Source organism: Prunus avium, chromosome 6, assembly GCF_965620075.1.
Source record: "Prunus avium chromosome 6, drPruAviu1.hap1.1, whole genome shotgun sequence".
NCBI classification, from domain to species: Eukaryota; Viridiplantae; Streptophyta; class Magnoliopsida; order Rosales; family Rosaceae; genus Prunus; species Prunus avium.
In genome coordinates, this window is record NC_142289.1 from 38,417,435 (window position 1) to 38,435,860 (window position 18,426).

Below are 18,426 nucleotides of genomic sequence, written 5' to 3' on the forward strand. Positions count from 1 at the left end.
TTTTCTCTGCCTTAAAGAGCCATCAGCGCCACCTGCTAATACAAAGTCCGTATCAGTCCCTCCCCTGTCTGTACATCCATGCGAATCCGCTCCAAAGCACCATCACCTAACTGATTTGTTCCCTGATACTTCCGAACCTGCAATTCATAGAACACTGAGATAAAAATAAAATTATAAATTTCCTGCAGAATATAAATTACAACCTGCAATATCGGATATGGGTCATAAACAATCAAGCAGAAAGTAAAACCCGAAAAAAAATTGCTGGAATCATAATTGGCTAAATTTGAACATAACTGGAAAACTTAACTTAAAATCCTAGAATGAAGCCTTATAGTAAATCAACATACCACATGATGGGATACTTTCGCCTTTTGGAATTCCTCATAAAAGTTACACCTTCCTTTACTGGAAGCAATGAGATTACCACATAACTCCATGTCATGAAGCAGCTTAGAAGTTTTTACTCTGGTTCGCCTACATGAATTGCACACCTATAACAAGATGAATCAGAACCAGCATTAAAGTCCTTTTATCTCACAATTGGAAAAGTCGTTGGAGAATGATACGACATATGTATGACTTTCCTATGGAAAAACAAATACAAATAGTTGTTGCTTCAATGGCTCTTCACAATTTTATAAGATATCATTCAATGACAGATCAAGAATTCCAACCGTATGATGATGATGTTGAGCTACTTCCCTCTGGCGGGGCGGGAGTTATTATAGGGGAAGAGATGGTTGAAGAATAAAATCTAACCCATGGGCGTGAGATGGCTGACGAACGCAAGAGAATTGCAAATTTTCTTATGTCTGGTTAATTCCTTTTTTATTTTCAAAGAATGATTAAAAATTATACTTTGTGAAGTTCATACTTTTTTAAGTCGTGTTTTTATTTTGGGATCCTGTGAATTTTTATTTCCTATGTTTATTATAATATTTTGGGATTCTTTAAATTTTTTTAAAGTACTTTTAAAAGTGTTTTTACTGTGTCAGCCAAACACTCAAGAAAATATCAAAAGCACTTTTAAATGTGACATCCAAACAACAAACAGCTTTTTTGTAGAAGCGCTTATGTCATAAGCGCTACTAGCATAAGCGCTACTGGCATAAGCGCTTCGGGAAGAAGCGCTCCCAAACGAGCCCTAAGTAACGATGTGGCTAACACAGGGTCAACCTTTTTAGCTTAGATGTAATAAAATATGTAACAAATAATATTAAAAAATTATTTATTTTTAAAGTTAATTAAAATCTTTTATTTAAAACAACAAAAAAACATAATTAAAAAATATCGCTCGCTAGGCGTGACATGACATGACACTGACCGACGATGACCAAACAAGACACAAGAGATATCGCTCGCAAGGCAAGAATTAAGAACCACCACAAGAACGCAAGAGAAAATGGAAAGTGAAAAGAAATGCGGGCAAGAGTTGTAAGAGTTAAAGGAAGAAGATGAGGGAATGTGAAGGAGGGAAAAGGCATGCACTTGATGAACAAGTGGCAACCTCAAACATTGCCATTTAGGCCCAAATGTACATGTGTTGTCATTGAGGGTACAGAAATTGGTAGCTTAGGAAAAGGAAAGGTACACTTGAGTGAGGTAAAGTTAGCAATTTCGGATATTGATCATATTTCATTCACCCAGCTGGATTACAATTAGGAGATCAATTGGGATTGATTATAATTAATTGTGATCTTTAATTACCATCAAATTTTATTTTATTTTAAATTTAGGGCAATTAATGTTTAATTCAATTTCAATTCATGTTCTTTTTTTGTCAGTGGGAATATGTATACTTGAGTGACTAAAAAAATCTTAACATTTCAGTTTGCTTTTTTTTTTAATAGAACAAGGAATTGGGAGAGATTAGCTCCTCAGTTTGCTTTGGATTAACCATTAAAACAACATAGCTTAGGGCAGGATATAGCCCATTAAAATGCAACGAATTATGTAGAAATGTTTGTATCTCACATACTTTGAGAGGAAGTTAATCAATCAAGAATAGGTTACAAAGTTCTTGGTCTAGTAATAGGTACGTTGTATCTAGAGTTAAAAACGTTCCAGTTAAGATAAAATTACGACAAACAGCTTAGAAGTGAGCTAATGAAATGATCACTGCACATCAAATGAATTGCATCAATTTTGGTGGGAAGGTTAATTGGCTCCTGACTAGTTGGCTTTACAATTGGTAATTGACATGGAGAGTGGGTAGATTTATTATAAGACTCTCAATGGAAGAAATTCGGTCAAAGGAAAAAGAGTACCCCAACATCCGAAAACAACCTAAAACAATAACTACTTGTACTTCTGCATTTGTTCAATGAAATTTCCATTTTTCTATCAAAAAAACAGAAATGTGTTACATAATGACCCAAAAAAAAAAGAAAGAGAAATGTGTGTTACATCAATAAAACATATAAACTACTTAATTATCACAAGTCATATACAGTGGAGATAGGGTTACGACAAATGGGACAAGTTAGCTGAGAAGTGAGCCAAGGATCAATGCACATCAAATGAAAGGTGTGCTTGCAAGAAGGCAGAACCCGGCAGCAGTCACCGTCGACAAAGTCCTCCATGCAAATAACACATTGCTGCTGGCAACTTCTTCTTCTGGTTATGAATTCACGGCTTCTGTAATTTGTGGGTGGCGGCAGAAGCATCTCCGAGGCTTTTCTTCGAAATGGGTCAACAATGGCAAGGAACAAGGAAACCACTATCATATAGACAGCTAGGATGCCGATTGGGATTAAACTTGCAAGCCCAACAAAATAACTAGTAGAATTTATAATCTCATTTATTAGAAAAATTCCCAACAAAACTAGTAGAATACCTAGAGAATTAGGGTAAGGAGAAGGAAGAGGATGGGGAGGAAGTGATGATGTTGAATAAGAAGAAGGTAGCAATGTAGCATGGCTCATTGATGTTTGCTTAATGTGAATGTGATCATTGTAACATAAAGTTTAGGGTTTATATATTTTAAATTTCAAACAAGTTTATTCCCGCATCCGAGAGTTTGTGTTTGGATCTCCACTTTTTAAATATTACTTGTATCGAAAAATTATAACCAATTTATATGAGAATTACCTCCATTATGCCTTGATCATCTCCCATTTCTTTAGATTTTCAGTCCTTTAAATTTTAGGCTTTTTATCACAAATGGTCCTTGACGTTTACGAAATTATCGCGAATGGTCCTTGAGGTTTTTTTGTGACACTAATAGTCCTTAACGTTATGGATTTTTATCACAAATGGTCCTTCCGTTAGAAATTCTGTTAAGTTTATGATGTGGAAGATAAGTGGAGCCCATATGTCCAATCATATCGTGACATGTGGATTGAATAAATAATAAAATATTTTTTTTATGAAAATCCATTAAAAATCCATTTAGCCGCTCTCTCTCCCTTTCCCTCTGCCTTCTCTCCTCCCTGTGCTCTCCCTCTCCCTCTGTTATTTTCTTGCCTCTACAACCCGACCACCCCATGCCCACCCGCAACCCACCCCTCTCCCTCTGTATATTTTGCAAAATAATCACTTGCACAAGGTAGATTCACATTTCCTTTTACACAAACATTTATTCAAAAACTTAAAATAATTAAAAATAGAGGGGGAGAGTAGAGGAGGAGAGAAAATACTGAGGGAGAGGGTAGGGGAGTTGCGGCTTGCGGATAGCAGTGTTAAAAAAACAGAGACCATTAAAAGAATCCCAGAGACCATTTTTTCTTGCGGGTGACAGTGGGCAAGAAAAAAACAAAAGGGAATTCTCAGGTTGTGGGTTATGATATATATACAACTATACAAATAGAAAATCAGACACATATTGCAGGGAAATCTAATTACTTTATACCTTGCTTCAGCTCCATATTGTATTCTCAGGTTGTGGGTTATGCAATATTGTGTGTATCCCTATCAGACGATGATGTTATGCAGGGAAATCTAATTACTATATATGAGTTATATTATTATTTTTACTGAGGGAGAAGTAGAGGACAGGGAGGAGAGAGGGAGAGCATAGGGGGAGAGAGGGGGCAGAGGGGGAGAGAGGGGTGGGTTGCGGGTGGGCATGGGGTAGTCGAGTTGTAGAGGCAAGAAAATAACAGAGGGAGAGGGAGAGCACAGGGAGGAGAGAGGGCAGAGGGAAAGGGAGATAGAACGGCTAAATAGATTTTTAATGGAATTTTATACAAAAAATATTTTATTATTTATTCAATCCACATGTCACGATGTGATTGGACATATGGGCTCCACTTATCTTCCACATCATAAATTTAACAGAATATCTAACGGAAGGACCATTTGTGATAAAAATTCCTAACGTTAAGGACTATTAGTGTCACAAAAAAACCTCAAGGACCATTCGCGATAATTTCGTAAACGTCAAGGACCATTTGTGATAAAAAGCCTAAATTTTATTATTATCTTGTTTTATTTTCTTTATTGAAATATTATAATATTTCAAACATTTTCATTCAATTATTATGTTCCCCGATCAATTATTATTTATTCACATATAATATTGTGATGTGAAGTTGGCAATTTGGAAAAGATTTCACACTATTTCATTCAACCAGCTGGATACCTAAAGAACTTTCTTCTTTTCTTTTTATTTATTTATTGGTAATTGTTAATTACCATATTTTGGCTGTCAATAGGAAATTGATTGTGATTGATTGTAATTGACAATCTTAAATTACCATATCTTTATGCAATTTAACAATTAATGATGGGCAAGTGGTTTGTAGCTCAATATTTGTTCTTGCACGTGCAATCAAGATTCTAGATTTGATACTCTCTCAATATTGGTCATACTAAAAAAATAATAATAATAAGTAAGATGGTGTAAATTTAGGAGATGGAAGTATGAAAATAATCGAAGTAAAGGAATAAGTGCAAACAAACCAAACGGGAGTGTGAATATCGCACTCTCTGTAAAATAAGAAAAAATGTTTTTCGCTTTCTTTTCATAGGGAAATAAAAATTCTATTTTCTTCAGTTAAATATAAATTGCCGAAAAGAGATGACTTTATTTTTTTATTATTATTATTATTTTCTGGTTGATCTAGGCCGAACCGAAGGAAGGAGAGGTTACTTTTAAAATTTATAAAAAGAAAAAAAGAAAAACAAGGCCCAAAGGCCCAAGAAGCTAACAAACCAGTTGCCACTTACAAGGCCTACAAGTCGGCCTCTTTCGTTTCCTCCCTCTCTTTCTTCGCCTCTTATACCTTACAGCCGCCGCCTCTCAATCTCTCGTCCCTTCTCATCACTCCCCTTTAAACTCCATTGAAGATTGTTGCCCAAGCTTCCACAAAAATCCCTCAAGGTAAGGTAACTGGTTCTTAAACTCTTTTCGAGTTCAAGCTCTGTGAACAAACTTTGTTTTTTTGTCTTTATTTTTTTTTTTCTGATTATGACTACACAAGTCTTCATCCTATTTGGTTATGGTGCTTTTGAGAGATGGGTTTTGCTTTGAGGCTTTCAATTTGTTTTGCAGCTTGTTTTTAGGTGGGTTTGTTGCTCTGTGTTGTGTTGGGTTTCCTTTACCTCTTCGAAATCATTTTCAGCTTATTGTTATATAGATTGGTCGAGTTAAACTCAAATTATTAGTTCATATTTCTTGTTACTTTACTCAATATTATACCATCACATATTTGCGTGGATCACCATTTTTTACAGTGCCCCGTTTCGCTAAGTCTTTGGTGGACCTTGTTGACGGAGGTTAAGACTGTTTGGGTTATTTCAAAAGGTTGGTATGATCTTCTTTGTTCCCATTTTGTCATTTGGGGCAGGGGGAAGCGTGCTTCAATCTTATGGGGTTGCTTGGTACAGTCTCTATTTTGGAAAATTTGGATGGAGCGCAACAAGAGGATTTTTTTATGAGTATGAGGGAGTGGGTGTTGGTGAATTATGGGATAGAGTTCAATTCTGGCCAACACTATGGGCTTCTTACTCCACTATATTGAGGGATATGTCTTATGTTGCACCGATACGGATATGGGTTTGCAATGCCGATACCGATACCGATACGCGCATACCCCCAATTTTTGGCGTATCGGTGCAACAGAGGATATGGATGCTGCTGTGATGTGAAGTGTTTGTTTTGCGACTTGGTTTCTTTGGGTCTTTCTGGTGTAGCAGTATTTGGGTAGTTTGGCTGGTGTCGCCGTTTTTTTAGTCTGTTTTTATGTTGTTGCTCGTTTGGCTTGTGGATTTCTTATCCACCTGTGTGTTCCTCTTCTTTTTCTTTCAATAAATTTCGTTTCTATTAAAAAAGAAAGTTCATATTCTTTTATGTGATAATCATATACTATGGAAGCAAGTGAAAGCACTTCTTGAATTGTCTGCTCTAGAAATTCTAACCGAAACTTCATTTGCTTTTTTACTGACAGCAACTCCACCAATGAAGAGTAAAAAGGGAAGTAAGAAGCGTGCAGCAGCACTGGATCCAGATCTTCCAACTGTTAAAGACATCGTTGAACTTGGTAAGGGTTCTTATACTCGACACAAAACTAGGAGCACCGTTTGGGATTTTTGAATAATACTGGTTCTATTCCAAACCCCTCCCCATTCAAGAGGGGGGAAAAGGAAAGGATTAAGTAAAGTGCACTACTAGTAGTACTGCGTGTGTACTATCAAAATTCATGTTTTTATGATGAAGTATAACGTGAATCATGATTATTTGATTACATGTTTTCATATCTTATTCAAACTTCCTAATTGCAGATTAGAAGGACAACTGTTCATTCACAATATACAAATCTTGAGCATTTGGTTTGATGATATGTGTACCCTTTATCCATGTAGGTCATGGAGAGGCTGCAGACGGAGTCCTTGTTGACGATGATTTGAATGAACCAACCATGGGAGAAAAACTTGAAAGTTTAAATTTACTAGATAATGATGGACCAAAGAGCCAAGATAAAGAAGACTCTTCTCTCAATGCAAAGCCTCCAAGTGCAGACTCTGTTCATATTTTACTTAAACAAGCACTACATGCCGAAGACCGTGCCCTTCTATTAGATTGCTTATACACCCAAGATGAGAAGGTAATAGCTCCCATAGTTCGTATTAATTATTTAAAACTGATGTTTGAAGATAAGTGTTAATGTGGATGATATAATCTATTGTTTTAGATCATTGCAAAGTCTATCTCACTGTTGAATCCATCTGGTGTTTTGAAGCTCTTACAATCTCTCATTTCTATTATTCAGTCGAGGTAAGCTACCTAGTAGTACACTGTATATGCCGGATGATTTTTTGGTTTACCTAATTGATTCATTTTTATGCTGTATTTTTTACTCCAGAGGTGCAATTTTGGCATGTGCACTTCCATGGTTGAGAAGTCTACTTCTTCAACATGCAAGTGGTATAGTGTCCCAAGAATCTTCTTTAAGTGCCTTGAACTCCTTGTATCAGGTCAGCAACTTTTGATATAGATATATCCCCTCCCAAAGAAAAGTTATTGTTTAAGAAAGAGCCAAATGGACTTTGTTTCGAAATCAAAATTATTTAGTTGAATGTAAAATTAAACCTTAGATAGTGGCATGCTCATGCTCAATGTATATTACTAGTTTATTTTCGTTTTTCTTTCATTTCCTCGTTTTTCTTTTCTTAGAGAAAGTTGCAAGTGAATAATGAAATGCTTTATATCATGTCATAGGAAAGCCTTCTAGTTTTTGTTTTTTCTAATGGAATTTATCATTATATATGCAGCTCATGGAGTCCAGAGTTTCCACTTTTCAGTCATCTCTTCAACTATCAAGTGTCTTAGACTTGCTTTATACAGGGGTAAGGGTGCTTGTGTTAGTGAAATTCATTGCAAGTGAGATACTCTCGAAAACTTAGTTAATGCAAGCTTTTTGAACAGGTACTTGATGATGTGGATGAGACTGGCACCACAATTCCTGTTGTTTATGAGGACAATGATGACAGTGATGAAGAGGAATCTGAGGATGCCATGGACACCGATCAAGACGATGAAGATGAAGAGGAGTCAGATGCGGCACTTGATGGTGTTAGTGATTTTGAAGGAATTGAGGACATAAGTGATTAATGCAAAATTTGAGATTCTTTCTGATTGTATTCAGATGGGGCTGATAATGTTCCTAACTTATTAGTAATTGTACCAACCACATGAGCTTTCAATATGAAAGAAATTTTGTTGCATGCTTGTCTACCCTTCAAGTTGAAAACCTGGGAAACTTATGATGGAGATGAAGAAATTTATTAGGCATATGGAGAGGAGGGAGAGATAGTGGTGAGTCACGTGTGATCAGTTTTAGTTTATTTTCTCCACCATCACTAAAAGTTTCCGAGGTTTTCTGTTGATAATGTATTAGAAGCGACCATGAGTCCAATATGTTTAAAGAGTATAGCAGCTATACTTCTAAAATATTTGAATGTCACAAATCAGAAATACTTAGATCAAATTCACATGAAAAATCCTAAACCAGCGCGAATGAGCTTCAACAAAACAACTAAACAATAAAAAGTATAATTTTTCCCCCGTTTTGACACAAGCCAACCAAGATTTCAACAAGATGATAACGAAGAGCCAAGCGAACCTGTCCAGGTACTTCATCGTCAGTCTTCTTGGGTGTGAGGAATTAGCAATGGAGGCAATGGAGATATAGGAGTTAGCAAAACGAGGCGAGGAAGCCTAGAGGAAATCAGCAATCAAAACAAGCCCCAATAGGCCAATGCAATCAACACCAAGCGAGCCAATGTGTGCTTCGCAGAGGGCCTAACCATATCTATGAATGAATCGTAGTATTTCTATGAATGAATGAATCGTAGCTGTAAAGTGAAAGAGAGATGAGTGGGTTCACTAATGGAGAGTTGGAGAGCTACGCTTTACGCATTTATCTTCTCTCCCAATTAGAAGATGACACAGAGAAAGACCGACACCGATTTAAATAATATTTAAAGCGTATAGTTGGGCAGCTATACTATTTGAATACTCGAATTTATTTAAAGCATATAGCCGCGCGACTATACTATTTAAATACTCGAATTTATTTAAAGAGTATCGCCGCGCTACTATACTATTTGAATACTAGAATTTATTTAAAGCGTATAGCCAGGCGGCTATACTATTTAAATACGCGTATATTATACGCTTTATAAAAATAAAAAGTGTTTTCTATTTTTTTAAAATAGTTTAGCCGATCGGCTATACTCTGTTTTTTAATGTTTTTTAAAAAATAGTATAGCCGCGCGGCCATACTATTTTTGACACGTGGCCACCTCATGACTTGGAGGAGCTAGGCAAGCCCCTATTTTATATATATATAAATAGTATTGCCGCCCGGCTATACTGGGTAATTTTTCATAAAAAAATAGTATAGCCAGGCTATTTTTAACACATGGCGCCTGATCGCTAGGAGGCGCTATGCCGGTCCCTTTTTTATTTATATTTTTATAAATAGTATAGCCAGGCGGCTATACGTGATTTTTTTAAATTTTTTTTAAAAATAGTATAGCCACACGGCTATACACTTTTGACACCTGGGCGCATAAGCACTACTAGGTCCTCTCTTTTAAAATAAAATAAAATAAAATAAAAATAGTCTAGCTGCGCGGCTATACGATTTTTTTGTTTTTTTTTTTAAAAATAGCGCGTCTTTACTGGGCTTTTGTTGTTTACATGCCCTCTTCAAGAACAGCTTCTCCAGAAACCCTGACTTCAAAACCCCCTAAAATTGGACCAAAATGCTCAAACAATGGCCACCTAATGCCAAGACATGTTGTCATATTCAGAAAAGATGGTTTTGTTTAGGTTGCAGAAGGGATTCGAAGAGAGACAAAGTTGGGGTTTGGATTTGGATAGAGAAGAAAACAGAGAGGAAGAGGAAGAACTGGGTTTTGAGGGCAAAGCTGTGGGTTTTGTAGGTTGTTCTTGATCTTCTTCTTCATGAGAAGATGCGTAGTTAGCTAGAGAGAGAGAGAGAGAGAGAGAGAGAGAGAGAGAGAGAGAGCTGAAAGAGAAACCAAAAACCGACCAAAAGTGTTATCTGGGAGATAAGTGGGCAATAAGTATGTATTTATAGGTGATATTTGCAAAAAAATTTGGGGAGAGGTGGTATTTTCAGTTAAAATTATGAAAAGGGTGGCATTTTGAATTATTTCCCTTTTATTTTGGAGTACAGCCGCCCGGCTAAATATTCTGTTTTTGGGGTATAATTATAGCCGTGCGGCTATATGTTTAAAATATAGAGTATAGCCGTGCGGCTATACTCTTGAAATATATTTCCCCATTACACCAACAATAAAAATATGGGCTTATATTTTGAGGTGCCCTTTGTGAAAATCCCACATCGAAAATCCACACTCCAATAAAGTTGTTTTTATAAACAAAGCACCTGATATGCATGAGGATATGTATAGTTATTGCATTTGCTATAATATACCTCATTGGTGACTTACATAAGCACCTGATATGCATGATTATCAAATTCAAGCATCATTGTTTTACCTAAGCACTTGGATTTTATTTTGTTGCAAATTTAGAAAACCTGCCTCCATTTTAGTGGAGTTTATTTCGCCTGTGTATGTTCCCAATCAAATGTTATTAAAAAGTGTCAAAATACAGATGATCTGCCCACATTCCAGTTTTCTTTTTCCTTGCAAAAGGAATTGAATCTAAAATCTACAAAAATGACCTCATCTAATACTACTTGAGCTGCATCATCATTTGGTTTGCTAATGTACTTTTTTTATTAGAAGATGGTGTCCTGCATTTCCCTTTGAAGAGGAACTAGGAAATATTGCTAATCTTTTTTTTCCCATTGATGGTTACACAGTTGTTTTTGGGAAAGGAAGAAAGAAGGGATTTCAATGATGTATGAGAGAGAGAGAGAGAGAGAGAGAGAGAGAGAGAGTTATTTTAATGGGATTAATTAGCTGTTATTCTCCTTCAAATACATATCACAATCCTGAATCCTCCAAAACCAAAGCAACTTAAATGGCACCAGAAGGTAAAAACTCTGCATGACTACGTGACTAATTGAAAACAAAGTCAACTTATTTCCTCTGAGAACTATCCTCTCAACTGCATATTACTGCTTTAACCCACCTGCTTTAGGAGCAGCGTCATTTGCACAGTTGCTCTTGATCAATGGAGGAAATGAAGGAAAGAATGGGAACATTTTCAGCAAGCAATTCTGGTCAATTGCTTGGAAGGCCTTGCAACAAGCAGGGCCTACTACAAATTTACCAGTAGAGATTGAAGTATAAATTTCCCATGCACAACCTGGAACATTCTGAAGTGAAGACCAACACTTTGCTATGTCATCCGGGTTCCCTGGCAGCGGCAACCCTGGGATCCCTGGTGGCAATAGGCCTGGGATCCGTGGAAAGAGAGGCAATGCTGGTAGGGGTGGCACATGCGCCAGGCCAGTTGCAGCACATGCTGCCATTAGCAGTAGTGAAAATATTGCTTCAACTTTTCTAGACATGGTTATTGGCAAACCTGGAACTCTTACTTTTGCATTATACCAGAAAACGGTTAGCTAGATTGGCTTTGTTGATGGTTGGAGAGAAGAGGGTAAGGATTTATATAAGAGCAATGAGCCTGAGCTAAGTTGAAGACTTTGATGCTCAGGTAACAGGGTTACGAATGGAATGAGCCTGAGCTAAGTTCATCCCAGCAATGAGCCTGAGCTAGGATGAACTCATAACATTTTCTGTGTTCGGACAAAAATGTTGTATGCATACCATACAGGAGTTTCTATACTGGACCTCATTGGTGACTTAATGTCTGATGTGCATGATTTCCAAGTTCAAGCATCATTGATTTCGATTTCCTCAATTTAATAACCATTGATCTGAATTTAGGATTTATGTTGCAAATTTAGAAGAAGAAAAAAAAGTGCCTCTGATTTAGTGGAATTTATTTTCTCATGTAAATGTACCCAGAACACCAATAAAATATTATTGCAAAGTTACAAGCCAATGCCACTTGATCTGAACTCTAAAAAAAGATATCTCATCCCAATATCACTTGAGCTAAAATTTATGGGCAAATTAGAAACCTAAGTATTTTGGTAATGGAAAGCCACAAAAAATCTTGAGTTTCTCTTGGAAGAGGAACTAGGAAATATGCAAAATTTTCCCAGTCATGGCAGCACAGTTGTTCTTATGGCCAGGTAGGAAGAAAATAGTCAATTGGAAATATATTGGACCAGCAACATGCTGACCCTATCTTGACACTGTTTTATGGACTAACACTCTCCACAATCATCTCATCGTGTGAACAACACATAACCGGTAAATATGAAAGGGGAAGCGTATACGATCACCTTACCCCGGGAATTTGAGAGAGAGAGAGAGAGAGAGAGAGAGAGAGAGAGTCTTAATGCAATAAGATTCATCGGATGTTATTCTCTTTAAAATATTCATCACAATTCACAACCTAAGCAAAACTCAAGGTATATGTAAAACTTGCATGACAATGACTAATCGAGAACAAAAATATAACTTTTTCCCTGCAAGAACTATCCTCTCAATTGACCACTACTTCTTTGACCCAAATGCTTTAGAAGCAGCAACATTCCCTGGAGCACAGTCTCCCTGGGGCAATGGAGGGAAGAAAGGAGGAAGCAATTTAGCCAAGCAATTCGCATCAATTGATTGGAAAGCCTTGCAACAAGCAGAGACTTGCATCAATATGATATAATATACCTAATTATTAGGTAAATATAACATAATGTACCTAAATACTATGTAAATATAACATAATGTACCTAAATTCTAGGTAAATATAAGATAATGCACCTAAATACTAGGTAAATATAAAATAATGTACCTAATTACTAGGTAAATATAACATAATGTACCTAACACATAAGTAGCATATACTCTACTATACCAGATAATACTTTCTTGTCTCAAAGCATGAATTTCAATCCAACTTCCCCTGGTAATACTTTCTTGTCTCAAAGCAAATTTTGTCAAGCACAATTGAAATATGTGATATATGTGTAGTATTCACTCCTTTTTTGGTTTATTCATCACTGTGTGTGTTGTGATTGTAGACAAATGCAGTTCCTCAATGATATTATGAACTCAGGAAGCTTCTGCTACAAGTTTCCCTCCTTAATCTACATTCTGTATTTGATTTTAGTCTATATTTGACCAAAGTTTCTAATCTTCTTCTTTTTACAGCAAGTCGAGGAGGCATTCGCTTTCTGGGGTACTCCAGAAGGTGATCTGGTCCATCCTGCTGAGTGTATGCAGCAGTTACTCGAGAAAGTTAGGCATCATAGAGTCAATGTTTGTACTTTCATGGTAACCACTTTGGTTCTTGAGGTAATTTCTTTTTCCTTTATCTACTGCAGCTGAAGCATGCAAATTCTCTTATGAATTTCTGTAATCTTTGCAATATATAAATTTCTCATATATCCTTTACTCCTTTCTCTCTTTATAAATTTAAATTAATTGTCTCAGAAAAACAAATATGATAGTTTTTTGTATTATAATAGGTTTACCATGAGTAGCCGAAATAGACAATAACTGATCTTATACAAATCTGAGAGGCAACTTGCTCCAATTTATATTATCATTGGTGTGGTCATCAATAACTGATCTTATACAATTGTGTTTTGCAGGGATGGCTGCAGAAACTTGATTCCGGGTACTATCTGCACCACTTTGTTAGAAATAGTTTTGGGAAACTAATATGAACTTTATGGATGAAGAAACTTATGGAGTCTTAAACTGGATGAGAGAATATTTTGGTGTTAGATCTATTTTACCAAGTATGGAGTAAGAAAGCAACAATGCAGAAGGATTTTGGCTTGTAACTTGAAAGTTCCTGAGGGCTAAAACAGATTTCCTCTTTGCCTTAGGAGTGAGGGCTTACAATGCAAAAGGTATAGCCGCGCGGCTATACAATTTAATAAATAAAAAATTAAGAAAAAAACACCATTTTTGTTGCATTAGTTTATACTCTAGAGATATTAAGTTGCTAGTTTCAATATATCCAAAGTATATATTAATCGGCCATTATATAATAATTTAATATATATTATTTTTATTCAATAATATGTGAGAATTATTTGTATAATACGTGAATTTTGTGTGTCTTATTGAAAATTTTGTAAAAAATACATGTATTAAACATGAGAAATACTTACGTAGATTTACAATACGAGTATTGTATGTTTACTTTTTAAAAAAATGTGAATTTTACCAAGTCTTTAAGGCATGTACAGAACACGTATGTATTATTGAAAAATACATACATACGTGTATAATGAAGTATTAAACGTGAAAGTGCTAAATTCTTTAAACTGTTAATAACTCTGGAAAAGTAAAAAAAATTAAACGAGGACAATAAATACTCGGGTAATGGCCTAATAGTAATGGATAATGTTATAAACAACTCTTATCGATAAACAAAAAATCAGGGAAAAAAATTTAAAAGAAAAAAAGGATCCCACTATATATATTTTTAAATTTTAATTTTTTTAAATAGAATATCTAACAGTATAGCCGTGCGGGTATACGCTATAAATGCAATACAATAACTACGAGATATAATGGATCTCCTTGAATTCATTCGAATACGAGCCGTCTACTAGCCCCTCTCTCTTGCTAAGACATAACCGCCAACCTCTCTTCTTCAATCCTCATCTCTCTCTCTCTCTCTCTCTCTCTCTCTCTCTCTCTCTCTCTCGCTCATAGCACCATCCTCATCTCGTCCCTGACCTTGGAGATTCCAAAATGGCTTTTTTTTTTCTAGGCACTAACGCCTGCCTAGACCACCTAGACCGCCTATAAATGGAATGTGTTAAAGAGTATAGGCTATACGATATAAATAGAATATTCTAAACGTATAGCCGGCCGGCTATACTCTATAAATAGAATATGTTAAAAGTATAGCCGATCGGCTATACTATTTTAAACTGTACCACGCTCCCAGCCACCGCCATCTTCTTCGTCATTATCATCGTCGTCGTAAAATTCCGAAGCATTATCGTCTGATCCCAAAACTGGATGAAATTCTGAAGAGTTGTGGGAGAAATTCAGAGCAGGGTTTGTTGTTGTTGTCTTTCTGATAGTAACACTCGCCAAGTCTCCAAATTGGCTGTGGCGTGCTACAAAGCCCTCCTATTTTCCCTACCAATACACCGCGTTTCAACTTTTTCACCATTGATGATCCTAGCGCTCGCCTAGTGACCGCCTAGCAACCGCCTAGACCGCTTAGGGCCAGCCTAGCGACCGCCTAGACCGCCCAGCGCCCGCCTAGTGACCGCCTAGCAACCGCCTAGACTGCCTAGCCTGCCTAGCCCCCGCCTAGCCCCAGCCTAGCCCCAGCCTAGCCCGCCTAGGCCATTTATTCCGTAATATTAACAATATGAGTGAGTGTGTTCAACGATTTAACTTGTAAAGAAGATTTCCGAACAACAACAGATAACCCAGAGAAGTTTCAAGGAGTTATCACAATGGTGGCTCTTGGCCAAGTAAGTCTCATGGAAATGGTGTTATCACAATGTGCTATTTGCATTAGCTCTTTATCTTTTCTGTTCTTTTTGTTCGTGTCTTGTTTTGATTTGTCTCTGTTACGTGCTATGTTTATTCATTTTAGCACCTCTAGCAGTCATTTTCACCATTAAAGTATAAAGGTTTTTGCTTAAATATCGGTGGCTCAAGGCTGGTTTTGTTAGTTCCCGTTGATTTGTAAATCTTTCGGATAATGTCCCCTGTGTCTATTTGCGTGATATTACAATTTGCAGTTCTATTTTTCTACTTGAAGCCTAGTGCTAGTTCTATTTGACTGAGACCTTTCAATTACATTTCATGAACATTAGTACCCACTTTCTGTGAGTAGGATAGTAATTGTTTTTATTTAGTAAACTAGGCTACAAGCACTACTTACATGACATAGTATCTTTTATTTTAAACATCTTTATTTGCTGATTGTAACCACTTTTCCAATCGAAATCTTCAGGTATGTAAATGTTGTGGGATACATTTCTGAATGTAATTTGGGAAAGCGTGGCAAATGGTTGTGCTATTCATGATATTTTGATGCTTGTCCACATAATTCTGACTTATGTGTTTGTTCTAAAACAATTGGTTAATGTTGTTGCATCTGTCTTGTAGCACTGCTGTGGTTGCTTACTGCAGCATGTATCAAGACGGGGAGGCCTCAGACTGCTATATGAGAGCAATTGAACAGGTGGAGCAACGGCTCTCAAAAGACGGGTGGCCAGAATACTATGACGGCAAGGCAGGGAGATATGTCGGGAAGGAAGCGAGGAAGTACCAGACCTGGAGCATCTCAGGATATCTGGTAGCTAAACTGATGATCGAGAACCCAGCCAATCTTTCACTAATCCCTCTTGAAGAGGACAAGAAGATAGCCAAGCCAAGGCTCACCCACTCCGCTTCCTTTTGAGTCAAACCAGTGGCAGCAGCATACATGATGCATTACAGGTATATGAGATTTCTCTTTACGCATGAATGCTGGGGGGAAACTAGCTGATTAAGCTGATTGAGTTGCAGTTTTGTGATTCATTAACATGATTTGCTAGTATGCTACTGAGATATACAGCCCCTGCATTTTCCTTTTCAGTTTCTTAATATCTGGTTTTGAATAGCAAATGGTCTTTAGGCATTTTGGAAAGTAATGCAACATGGCCGTTGTTCTGCTTACCAATTATTTGGCTAAGTATTTCAAGCTTTTATGGTGGGAATTTGCCTCCATAAATGAGATTTTGATTTTGTAAGGATCAGAGAATTGTGCAGCAGAGTTTTGGTCATTCATTTCTTTTTGAATTTGCAATAGCCGTGTTAATTGTATCATGGTTTCTTCTTTCTGTTGGCTATTCATCTATTCATAGTTTTATACCAGTTATCGCACATCATTGGTCATGAATCTTTGCAACCTTTGAGTTGGATTTCTGTGATTACATCAAGTGCTTATTCAGAAAATGGCAATTGTCACAAAGAATCCGACTGGAAAGAAGCTAGATATCATGACCCACGGAGTGAGACTCCGTTTTCAGGCCACTTTTTTGGTGTTACACTCCAAATAACACGGTGCTTCCAGTTTTTGATTGTGTACTGACATTGAGTCAGACAAGTAGAATAATTTTGTTTATTATGTGCCATTCATGGATGACATTTGGAATGTCGAGTGGTATTTTTGCTTTTCGAGTGTTGTATTAACAAGCATCCATTTGGTATGTAATTTGGCAATAGCACATAAATTCAGCCAGTATTCCTGTTTTCATTAGTTGACATTAGTTTTGTATGGTGACAACAATTTGATAGGAAATTTGTTGAAGTTGATATGAGGAAGTTCACATTACTAGCAAAGGGTAGCTACGTCCTCATCATCACCATCTTCCTCACACCCATCTTGGACGTCTCCTCATGTTTTACTTAGTGATGCAAGGAGTTCAATACATCAAGGAGTTTTGTAATTGTGAACTTTTGTTCTTTATACTATCCTGTTCTATTTTGTTGTGCATAATGGATGAACTCAATATTTTTCAGAGAGGAACAATTAAGAGATAAAGCTGTGAAGCATTTAAGGTATATACATTACTAATATGATTCTTTTTTGAGATTTGGAGAAATAATTAGTATAGCTCTACTTTTTCTTTTCTTTTCTTTTCCTTTTTTGGGTAAAGAATTAGTTTAAGTACAGAGTTGCTGTATGAAATTTGGTAATGTTTTTGTGTGATATATGTTTTCTCTTTGTATAAAAAGCCTTAAAGGCTTCTAATATTTCCATTTTTCCAATTATGGGCCCATATTAGTCCCTTTTCCTACAGTAGGAACATTTGGTTGCAATTTTTTTCTTTCCTGCTCTGTTTTCAGTTTAAGTTTCATGCTTCATGATTGTAATGTTTCTTTTTTTAAGAAAAAGCGATAATTTTCTTTTTTAGTTACACTATTAGAATTCTGAAACTTTAATTATTTACTTCAATTTGGGTAATTGTCATCATAGAATTTCATTGGTTGTATTTTGAAGTTCTCTCATTATTTGGTTGTTGTAGTTCATTCCAATTACTGTTTTTTTCTTTCCTGCTGTTCTAATTTTTTCCGTTTTTCCTATTGTAGGCGCATAAATTGCAAGGAGTATGGATACATGTAAAAAAACAAATAAAGGAAATTTGTACTGGATAATTTGTCTTTGTGCCAAAATCATGAGTTGCTTAGGTGAAATACAAATCTGTTTTTATTATTTGATTGTGCCTTCTAAGGGGTGGTGCCAAGTTTTGCGTTATTCACTGGGAAAGGAAAATCTCATTAAGAAACCAAGGAAAAAAGAAGTGTTTCGATATCCACATTCTTCTTCATATGAGATAAATAAGCAGTTTACCATCCGACTTTGGGAAATTCCACCTTTGGAAATCTGATGCAGAATCCACAAAGGCTCTTCTATTCTTCATCCTTCTTTCTTTTCTC

At 36.3% G+C, this 18,426-nt stretch overlaps 1 protein-coding gene and 1 long non-coding RNA gene across 6 annotated transcripts; both read left to right on the plus strand.

Annotated features, from left to right (window-relative positions):
• The first annotated feature begins 5,168 nt into the window (after nucleotides 1-5,168).
• On the plus strand, nucleotides 5,169-8,169 carry LOC110762954 (WD repeat protein). Of its 5 annotated transcripts, none has more exons than XM_021965680.2 (8): nucleotides 5,190-5,331; nucleotides 5,680-5,749; nucleotides 6,393-6,485; nucleotides 6,808-7,049; nucleotides 7,137-7,219; nucleotides 7,308-7,419; nucleotides 7,717-7,791; nucleotides 7,871-8,169. In XM_021965680.2, exons 3-8 carry the CDS (start codon nucleotides 6,404-6,406, stop codon nucleotides 8,054-8,056), a joined length of 780 nt encoding a protein of 259 aa, XP_021821372.2. In that variant the 5' UTR covers nucleotides 5,190-5,331; nucleotides 5,680-5,749; nucleotides 6,393-6,403; the 3' UTR covers nucleotides 8,057-8,169. The 5 variants fall into 5 exon arrangements, with proteins under 5 accessions (XP_021821374.2, XP_021821372.2, XP_021821371.2 ...); XM_021965679.2 differs by having other exon boundaries at nucleotides 5,193-5,326; XM_021965681.2 differs by lacking the exon at nucleotides 5,190-5,331 and adding an exon at nucleotides 5,359-5,508.
• A 6,800-nt stretch (nucleotides 8,170-14,969) lies between these two features.
• On the plus strand, nucleotides 14,970-18,218 carry LOC110763008 (uncharacterized). The gene is made up of 4 exons (XR_015836734.1): nucleotides 14,970-15,467; nucleotides 16,111-16,443; nucleotides 17,284-17,547; nucleotides 18,079-18,218. It is a non-coding gene; the product is annotated as an uncharacterized LOC110763008 (long non-coding RNA).
• The last annotated feature ends 208 nt before the right edge of the window (nucleotides 18,219-18,426 follow it).